Source organism: Quercus suber, unplaced genomic scaffold (genome assembly GCF_002906115.3).
Source record: "Quercus suber isolate HL8 unplaced genomic scaffold, Cork oak 2.0 scaffold_106, whole genome shotgun sequence".
Classification (NCBI taxonomy): domain Eukaryota; kingdom Viridiplantae; phylum Streptophyta; class Magnoliopsida; order Fagales; family Fagaceae; genus Quercus; species Quercus suber.
This window is the reverse complement of record NW_027069571.1, coordinates 603,416-614,189: the sequence shown is the minus strand read 5'-3', so window position 1 is coordinate 614,189 and position 10,774 is coordinate 603,416. Positions and strand designations below refer to the sequence as shown.

At 31.5% G+C, this 10,774-nt stretch overlaps 1 protein-coding gene across 1 annotated transcript; it reads right to left on the bottom strand.

The window, feature by feature from the left end:
- Positions 1 to 306: 306 nt before the first annotated feature.
- Positions 307 to 6,721, bottom strand: LOC112005692 (GTP-binding protein SAR2). The gene is made up of 4 exons (XM_024037996.2): positions 6,399 to 6,721; positions 6,203 to 6,307; positions 5,253 to 5,378; positions 307 to 1,334 (listed from the first exon to the last, which is right to left on the bottom strand). The coding sequence occupies exons 1-4, from the start codon at positions 6,537 to 6,539 to the stop codon at positions 1,017 to 1,019; spliced, it is 690 nt and encodes a 229-aa protein (XP_023893764.2). The 5' UTR covers positions 6,540 to 6,721; the 3' UTR covers positions 307 to 1,016.
- Positions 6,722 to 10,774: the final 4,053 nt, after the last annotated feature.

Sequence of the window (10,774 nt, the reverse complement as noted above, 5' to 3'; positions counted from 1 at the left end):
CTTAACTTAATACCTAAATAATAACATAATAATAATGTAGCGCTTGCAAAAGTGGCACTTATTGATTAGTATGAATCTCATTCAGCAAAAAAAAAAAAAAATAGTATGGATCTCATGTGGTATTTGTTATATGTTATAAAATAGCGGAAGCTCAAATTATCAAGATTGATTGTGAAAATATTTTAAGCTTATTTTAGGCTTGAGAAAAATATCCAAACTAACAATAGGAACGAAGAAAATTAATCCAAAAGAAAATAGACACTAAACACCAAGATTTACGTGGTTCGGTATTAGCCTACATCTAGGGGCAACAATGAACAAATTTCACTATAATAAATTTGGGATAATCCAAATTGGTATAAAGGCACTCTTACAAACTCAAATCCCAAATACAACCAAATAGCCCTCTCTCTCACAAATACAAAACCAAAGAACCAAATATGAACCAAATAACCAAAGGTTCACAAATACCAAATACCAATTGCACACAAACCAAAGAGAAAGCCACAAAGTAAATCCAAAAGTTGCAACGCACCAAGAGAGAGAAAATCACCAAATCACAGAACCAAAACCAAGCAGCAACAAACTTCTCTTACTATCCCAAATTGCAACCCACAAATATCAAATAACCAAACGAAAAGAGAGCCTTTTTTTCACACACACTCTAATTTTCCATAGCAGCACTATCCTTATATAAGAGACTTGAGTAGGCTAGAATATCCAAAACCAAGAAAAACTAGACTTCTTTTCCACACAGAAAAGGAGAATCACTCCTATTTCAAAAGGAATTCCAAATCAAGTAGTAGACAAGACTTCTAATAGAGCTTGATAACTTTAAACAACAGTAACTCAAAAGCAATAAAATTCCTTCCTTATCCAAATCCAACAAGGAGTTGAACTTCTAATTCAAGCCATATTCTACATTATAGCTAGCAGGCAATCAAAAATCAAGAATAATATATCAAAAATTTAACTGACAGTGCACCCAGGATCTCTACTTGAAACAGTCTTCACTTCTAATGCCCATTGATGTACTGAGAAAGCCACTTGATTGCATCTTGATGCTGCCTTCTGTTGGATGGTTCAGCCACAAAAACCTCAAGGGGACGGGCATTGCCAGCCAGCTGTACCCTACCCTGCCCTGTGGTCCTGCCTGTCAGTCCCAAGAGGATACACAATTCCCTTTCAGAGGGATAAGAAGGTTCTGGAGTTTCGCAAAAAATAAGGAATGGAACATTTTCAAGGTCCTTATCAGAGAGTAGATAATTTATCTCTCCTCTTGCCTCCGAAAATTGCTCCGCGCATGCATTCACAACGTACACAATTGCATCCCTCTACAAAAAAAAAGATTTAGATGCATATTACTTAACAAGGAAAATGGCACTTTTCTCTTTTCACTTGCTAGCCAATAGCGAGCACAATTCAACACTTCTCACTTTGGTATCCAATCAGGTAGCAATTTGCCAAATTCCCAATCCAGAATCTCTCAAGAGATATACAAGGATCCTTTTTTTTTTTTTTTTTTTTGGTTTTTCCACATTTCCCAAATGGTATTTAAAACAATACCAGAATCTCTCAAGAGATATACAAGGATCCTTTTTTTTTTTTTTTTTTTTGGTTTTTCCACATTTCCCAAATGGTATTTAAAACAATCAACAAGAGAGTATAATCAAGATGTAAGATGTAGATGATGTACTAGTAAAGTTATGAAATTCCATTTTTTAAGATTTAGGGTCAGGGAGTAACATAAGCAAAAATAAATTGAACAGGCCGCTTGTGTTCATTTGGGATAGCAAAGCTCAAGCATATGGGACATATGTTAAAGAAAGTTAACAAAGGGGGTGTTCGTAGTGCAGAGTGATTTGGTGTGGTTTTGGGCCATTTTTAGCAATGCACTTTGTGGTGTAGTGTAGATACTGCATTTTGTACCTCTTACGACTTGAGCTCTTGTTTCCCAATGATGGTAAAATTCTAAAGCCTAAGGGTAGTTTAAGGCCCGATCAGATTATAAATTGACTTAAGGAATGTATTATGGAAAATATGACTCTTTTATGAATAAAATAAAGTTATTTTTGGAAAATAAAGGTTACGGAAACTCTAGGGTTACGTATGCATATACGTGTATGCGTACGCAGGTTTGATGTATGCGTACGCATACACGGGCCTGCGTATGCAGCAAGGGTTCCAGAAGCTATAAAATGCATGTTTTCTCTGCATTAAAGTTGAGGTTTGGAATGAATCCCATATTGTCAGAGAGCCGTTTCAAATACCCATTTTTCAACTATATAAAGCCTTACATGGTATATTTCAAAAACACAAAGAAAATCCTAAAGAAAAACCTATGATTTACTAGAAATAGTGAATCAAGGAGAGAGTTTTTCACAAAACATCCTCAAGTCAATTTTCTTTTAATTGGGACCTTTTTCGGGTCTTGATCTTCGAGTTTTAAGATTACTAATAACTTTTGTATTTGATTGTGAATAGATTGACTGAGGAGAATAGTCAAAATCAAGCTTGAAAAACTTCTTGTTTGAGGTATTAAGTTCTAACATTTTTTTTTTCTTTTCTCAGTTTTAATTATGTTTTCTTTTGGTTTTCTTGCTTTGTTTGTGTTAAAGCATGTTTAGATAGCCTCAGGGTTTAGCAGTTTTTTGTTTTAAAGGATGTTAGGTTATTAGTCTCTTTAATTGTTGTTTCTTCTCTGTTTTTCTGCATTTCTATTCCAGGTTAGGGTTTTAGGGTATGTATACATACACATGCTTCCTGCATGCATACACAGACTGAAAGTATGCGTATGCATACAACTGGCTTGCGAATGCAGGCCTATGTATGCGCACCCATACTTGTGTCCAAAAACCATAATCTGAGTTTTCTGCTTCTATTTCTTTATTTCTTTTATGTAATATGCCTCTGTTTTGACCCTTTTTTTTGTTTTGTTTTTTTTTTTTGTTTTTAAGTCTCTGCTTCCCTGATTGGTTGTTTGTTTGTCCTTAACATGCTAAGCTTAGGGTTTCCCTTTATTTCTTGCTTTGATATGCCATGAATATGCATTCACATGACCATGCATTGATGCATAGGTGCTTTAATGCAATAAGGTAAGTGAGGTAAGTCATGCACTCAAATGAACATGCGTTTTTTATGATGAAAATGTTTGTTTGATGCTTGGATATTATGCTTAAAGGTTTGAGTTATATTTGATGCTAACACCTTGCTACCATTTCTATATTTCTGCCCCTTGTGATGTCTTTGTTTGTTTGCTGTCTTGGATGAGATAATATGATATGCACGATAAATGTATGTTAGGTTTAATATAAGTTGCCATGATAGACGTATGTTAGGGTTTTGAGATGAAATGCCATGTTAATTGCTAGATGATTGCTAGATGAATGCTAGAGTGTGTGTGAGTTTAGAATAACGATGTTGAATATGCCTTTAATAAGATTAAGATGTAAGACACAATGAGTGGAAGCAGACCCCCAAGTCAGGCGGTTTTGAATGCCTAATACTTTTCCAAAATCATACCTAAACTCCAAACTCATACTCTAGTAATAAGATCAGTCCTTTCACATAGGGGCGCTATGTAAATGGTTCCTAGACCTAAACTCGGTGGCAACTCCATCTTTTCTTCGCCCCCATCCACTCTCCGAGGCGTACTCCCCTTTCCTAGAAGGAAACCACTAGCACCCACATGCGGTTTGGCCAAACCATCACTACACCACACCTTAGTTTTGCGGTCACATGTGTGGACTGACAGTGTGATGCGATGCGGCATACAAGGTGCAATTTGGTTAGTTTTAGGCTAATATATTTTTCAAGTTGTCATGGACAATTACTAGTTTACTATTAATAACCATGACAACATGATTGTAAGTTTAAAAAAAAAAAATATATATATATATATATATATAACATGTGTAACAAAAAAAACATGATTGTAAGTTTAAAAAAAAAAAATATATATATATATATATATATAACATGTGTAACAAAAAAAAGTAACACAAATATATACAAGACAAAAGAAAATCCATAATCCTATAAACTAAAAAGTACCACAAATATATACAAATAATAATAATAATAATAATAATAATAATAATAATAATAATCCACGACAATAAACCATACACAATTATACATGTTAAAACAAATAAAACATGTAACTCAAAAAAGCTTAACAAGCAACAACCATTAGGTCCATAACAATGTACCGGATACACAGCTAGTCATGTGTGCTAGTTTCAAGTTTCAATTATCACAACCATAATGGAAAAAAGTCATGAAATAAATTACAAACCCAAAAAAGTATTAAATTGCAAATCCAACAAGAAATTGTTTAAATAAATACGAACACAACAAAAAAGGTCCATCCATCCAATGCAATACTTGAGAGAGACTGAGAGTGGGTGAGACTTGAGAGAGACTAAGAGTGAATGAGGGTATCAAGAGAGAAGAGTAAGAATGTGAGACGGAGAAGTGAATGAGGTTTTGAACTTTTGATTTTATATTTATCCAAAACAAAGCTGTTTTATTGTGAAATTGGAACAACACACACACATGGGAGCGGTGTAGTTTTCTTATCATAAAATCATACACTGCCACAACATGCGATGTATTTCACTATCACTTGTAGCGCAGCGTAGTTACTTCATTTTATGGGCGATTTTGATTAATTTGAGTGCAGTCATGAAGTTTGAATGGTTTGTTGAACACCCAATTTTAGGGGTAGATATATAAGAGCACCTTTGCTTGGTATATTGATTGGAGTTTAGCCAAATTAGTTTAAAATATAACAAAGGCTAGCTTTTCCATTCTAAACCAAAATATTTAATATTGCCAAATTTATGGAATATCCAGTCACAACCCAAAGTTTCTCATGGTTCAAATTGGAGCGAATCTGAATTCGGCTTACTATTAAAAACTAGGCATATTCATGTAAGTCATGTTCCCTATAAGTCAACAATAAATAAATAAAAAATGACTCTACGTACGTTACGTAAAAAATAAAAAATAAAATAAAAAAAGCCCTAAGACATGAAGGATTCCATTAAACTAAAACAGAGTGCATCAAATAAAACAACCTGGTCTAACACAGCAAGAGAGTTAGAACTAAGTTATGCCAAAACATGCTAGCTTTCTCAAGACTAAATAAGAAATTTAAATTACAATCACAGATTCACAATATAATCATATTGCACAAATTATTAACTAAATATTCTCATCAATGATAATTGATAGATTGCAAAAGCTACCTTGGCACAATAATCTTTCCAAACTCTACAAGCTGGTCGAAGTTCTCCAAAATCAGACAAGTTAAACTTGATTCTCCCCATACTAGACAGCCGTGAATATGGTGGTGTCTCTATTCCAAGTATTCTCTGCAATATTCATCCACATTCACAACAAAGAATATCAAGTCAATGGTAGTCAAGTTAAACAAAACGCCAAGTCACCATTTGCTCAATGAGAATCAAATCTAAGTAAATTAATAAAAGAAGCTTTACCAAGTATCAAGTTTCAGTTTAAAAATTTTCACATTCACTAATGTTAACAATAACTGTTTTGCGCCAGATAGGTGTACCGCTCAGCCTTTTTGCCAGCTTTACGTTCTTTTGAATTATTGACCCAAGAAATCAAACCCACATGGTTTTTCTTTGGCATCAAGTTTTTACCTTTTACAACCCTTTTTGCTTTCTATTTTTAGTAATGTCACACTCTGCTTAACCTAAAACCTCTAACATTATGTTTGGTTCGAGGGAAAGTGGGGGGAAAGTAAAGGGAATCTATTGTATGGTTGAGATGATTTGAAGTAGAGGAAAGTAAAAGGGAGGGATTTATTTCCCTCCCCTGGGCCACCAATTTGGGAGAAAACGGAGAGACAAGAAGGGCGTGGGATCAATCAATGAACTATTTCCTTTCACTTTCTTTCTTATTATAAACCAAATATATACTTGGGAAGATAACTTCTTTGATTTATCTTCCATAACTTTCTTTTCCGTCCCTTGTTTTTGCCAAACAAAGTGTTAAATTCTGAACCCCTTTAGATTTCCCCTAGATTTCCAACTGGGTGTTAGCTGCTACTCGATCTAGTTGCATTTATTACAACTAGATAATATTCCAAAAAAACATAATCTACTATAACTATATCCTCTGCACACACAAAAAAAGAAAAAAAAAAAGTTCCTCCAAAAAAGGAAAGTACCTCATCTTCGTCTGAGAAATTCAATATCACTGATCGTTTGTAGTCATCACTGCCTAGGACCAACAGATTGGCCGCCTTTGATCTGAAGGGATAGAATTCGCCCAACTTTTCTCACCCAAAAAAAAAAATACTAATTAACAAAAAGCTTTAAAAATGAGCAAAAAGTTTAAGAAATTAGAGAGAGAGATAGAGCTACCTCAATGTTGAAGAAATGAGAGAAAAATGGATCCAACAATAACAATAAAATATAAAGCCAGGCTTGATTGAATAATTGGAAGTACCAATTCAAAAACAATAAAATATAGGGCAAAGCTTGAAACCAGCTCAGCAAATCCATCCCTCCTCCTTTTCTTTTCTGATTTTTGTGTGTTTGTGAGAGAGAGAGAGTGGGTGACGGAAAAGTTGCAGAGAAAAGCTTAGAGAGAGAAAGTGAGTAGCGGTAAATGGCGATGGGGAAGAGTTAAAGAGAAAAGCTACAACTTTTAGTTTCGCGCGTTCCTCACACGTTCAGACAGTCCACAGATGAACTGCTAGTTTAGGTGGTCTTTTTTTTTTTTTCATAAATTTTTTAAAACTTTTGAGACAACAAAATTCTCCAGCCAGCGTACAATTTGACACACTTTTTATCACTTGATTAATTGTGATAAGTGAATAATTATCTATCACTTTCTTTTTGCTATTCATAAATAACCATCTCATAATTTTAACAAAAATGCTTGACACAAAAGTTTAATAAACTAAAAAAAAAAATGTCTAATTTTATTTTTAGAATAAATTGCAGATTACTTTTAGAATTTAAAAAAATGTCTAATTTTATTCTAAAAATTTTGATAGTCATTTTTATAGGTGCCCTTTGGCAATTTTTAATAAATTGTATTATAAAAGTTTTGATACTATTTTTTAAAAAAAATATAAAAAACTGTCAACACAATTAATTGTTTTATTATTTTTTCATAAAAATATTTTTTAAAATAATTCTTAAACTAATGCACTTAAAACATTTTTTAACATTTCTCATATTTTAATTCTAGAATTCTAAAAAAATTTATTTATGTTTTGGCCCTACAAACCTTTAGGTATTAGACTGTGCACAATTGTTCTCAAAGGTTGAGAATGAGTTTTAACTCTAGTTCCAGTCTTTGAATAAAAAAAATTTTAAAGTGAAAAAGTTATAAATAGAAAAATAACAATATTCTAGGATTGGAAGAATCCTAGTCGAACATTCTGCGCCAATCATCACCACATTCCAAGCAACATGCTAATTTATTCGGTATTACGTGTCTCGTCTTAATTGCCTAAATAATGGCCTTTTTGATTTCATTATCGAAGAAAAAAGGTTGAACACGACTTTAAAGAGTGGAATATGATTGGTGGGTTCCCAGAGCAGAATTTGGTCATAATTATTAAAGGGCTGTGTTAACACCACACTTTTGGGTGACTTTTTGGGTAATATTTTCAGTTTTTGGCAATTTTTTTGATAATTTTTTTTTAAGTGAAACAAAAAAGAAAAAAAGAAAAAAAAAAGGAAACGTTAACAAGGAAACATTATTTATGCTTTGATTGGTCATTGTGAGTTGGTGGGATCCACAACTATTATATTAAGGTTTTTACTTTTTTATTAATGTTTGTCTTTAGAATATATATTAATAAACTATTTAAAAAAAATTATGAAAAAAGGAAAAAGTTATCAACTTATTATAATGACATATTTATATATATAATGACGTATTAAAAACAAGAATTAAGATTATAGTAGCCTAAACTTGTGCTGTCATTAAGAAGAGTTTAGGGAGGGGGTAAATGTATTTATTTCATTTATTAATTATATATGGTACACTAATAATTTAGAGTAAACTGTAAATTACACTCCTAAAGTTTGAGGGTAATTAATTTTACACTCTGAAGTTTTAAAATTTGGATTTTACCTCTTGAAATTTAGTGATATTTGAATTTTACACTTTGACGTTTCAAAATTTGAATTTTACCCCTTATATTTTGGAAGTGATTGGAATTTACTTCCTAAAATTTTGAGATGTTTGGATTTTACACTCTAAAGTTTTAGAATTTAGGGGTGTAAAATCTAAACAACTCTAAATTTTAGGAGGTAAAATCCAAGTTCTAAAACGTTAGTGTGTAAAATTCAAACACCCTAAACTTTATGGGATAAAATCAAAATTTTAAAACTTTAGAGTGTAAAATCCAATCACCTCCAAACTTTAAGAGTGTAATTTGTAATTTATCCAATAATTTATATTAAACGAAATTTTATAGTTATTTTTCTAAATCCTGTATGGGAAATTATTGATTAGGAATATTGTATTCCTGCTTGAGTTTAATTATTTTGACAAAATCAAGAAAAAGGAGAAAAAAATATTTAATAAAACATGCATTCAATAATATAATAAAATAATTGTATGCTTAAATTAGTACATAAATAATTAAATATTTCTCAATTTAACTTGTCTCATCCTCTCTTAAAAGTTGTCACGATTTTTGAGTAGAGTTGTGACTTGTGATGTGTCTTTGTATTAAAACCTCTTTTCCTCTCCTTTGTGTGTGTGTGTGTGTGTGTTTGTTTATCAAAAAAAAAAAAAAGTACAACATAATTGGAATGAATTCCTCAAAAATTATACATGAGTTTTGTGTTCTAGGTGCATCTAATGAGAATTCTCAAAAAAAGGAAAAAGAAAAAAGTGCATCTAATGTGAGAGAGAGAGAGAGAGAGAGAGAGAGGTGTTGTGTTGTGTGCGGTTTGTTTGTGTTTTTAAGGCAAGCAATAATTTTGGAGCATTTGGTTGATACCTTTGGGTTATAATATTGGTCCACAATTACCACAGCAGAAATTATGTGTTGGGACAGACCAGGCCAGCTTATGGGTTACGGTCGAGAGATAAATCAAATCCACATCAATTTGTCCACATCCATTCCTCAAGTCCACTTTAGCTTACTTTACATTGAATGACAGTTGGGTTTTGACTTTTCATGAAAATAGCCGACATTAAAAAAAATAAAAAATAATTAGGCAACATTTCTTAGTTACTTTTAGTTATGACATTTCGCAATAATTTCAAATCAAATAAATTATTTTTTTACTATTATAGGTAGTCAAAATAATAATTTTAGTAGTAAGTTCATATTAAAGCGAATAACATTTTACCATTTAAAATTGATTATAAAAATATTGTGTATATAATAATACTTTTAGTTAATTATAAGTATGCTTATTGATAAGATAATAATGATTAATACAATCACATGATTAGTATAATTAAAAATCTTAAAAGAATATCATGCTTGCTTGTAGAAATTTATAAAAATAAATAATTAATGTACGCGCTTTTGGACCCAAATATAAAAGCCAAATATAAAAGCCAGTAAGATGTTTTCTTGGGTAGGAGGCAATCATTTACTTCTGGTCCATGTGCTTAATAATATCTGTTAGATTATTCCTGCCACTCTCTCTCTCTCTGTTGCTAACATATAGTCACAGTTTACTTTTATAACATAAAAAAATAATTATAAACAATTGTTTGAGAAAGGGTGTAATCAGGCAACTACTTATCATCATCTTACTTATAATAATAATAATAATAATCATCATCAGTTTAGCAAATAATAATAATAATAATAATAATAATCATCAATCATTATCATCTTCACTCACCTTATTTTAAACAATCTGTCCCTCGTATCTTGACTTGACACTTAAAAGCTTTTCTATTTCTTGTACTTTCTAATTTATTATTCTTGTCCTAGAGGTTTTGGATCTTTCTCAGTACCACGCATGCAGCAAGCAGCTGATTGACGCTGCATGGCGTCTCGGAGGCACAGTGAGGGTTTGTTGAGCATGGAAGCTTCCTTTTATCTACTTAATTTTCTCTTCTTGAATTGATTTAGACTTCATTTGTTCTGAAGGGCCACGGTCCTTTGATGGGACTTTTTTCATATTAGAACATTGGAGGCCCAATCTGGTTTTGGCCTTTTGGGTAAGCTTCAATGTATCTCTCTCTTTGAGTCCAATTTCATGTATTACCTATAGTGGATAGAATGGGTTACCAGGGGCAGCCTAACATAATTTGGGGTCTTAAAAAAAAAAAATTATGTGAAGACCTTTTATATGTAGAGATTAATTAAATAAAATTATTTAATAAAAATCAAATCAAGGTTAATTTGATACTTTAAATACATAATTTGATTATTAATACCGATTAAATTGATGTTAATTTCATATAGATAATTGAATATCATAGTTGAATCATAAATTTTAATAAAGAGAAATAAAAATATTTTATGATTAAAAAAATACTACTTTGAATATATAACGATGCATAGTTAAGTAAAATTGTAATCTAATTTTTAATTTTGTATCTTGTTTTTAAGAGAGAGAGTGAGAGATATTATTTGATGTGTGGTTTTATAGGATATCAGTTTACAAAAATTAAAGTCTCAAATTATTAGAGGAGATTAATCTATAATTGATAATTTAACACATTTGCATTTTTTTTTTTGAAAAATTTTAGACATTCAATTGGGTTAAGTTTCTATTGGTCTTGTAATTTGGGAGTCTTTTTT

Bases quoted from the DNA above. Each gene is read 5' to 3' on its own strand.
- LOC112005692 (XM_024037996.2), bottom strand. From the start codon at position 6,539: ATGGATTTGCTGAGCTGGTTTCAAGCTTTGCCCTATATTTTATTGTTT. The intron at 5,379-6,202 runs GTACTTTCCTTT...TGAATATTGCAG, and splicing joins ATTTCTCAGACGAAGATGAG to AGAATACTTGGAATAGAGAC. The intron at 1,335-5,252 runs GTAGCTTTTGCA...TTTTTTTTGTAG, and splicing joins GGAAAGATTATTGTGCCAAG to AGGGATGCAATTGTGTACGT.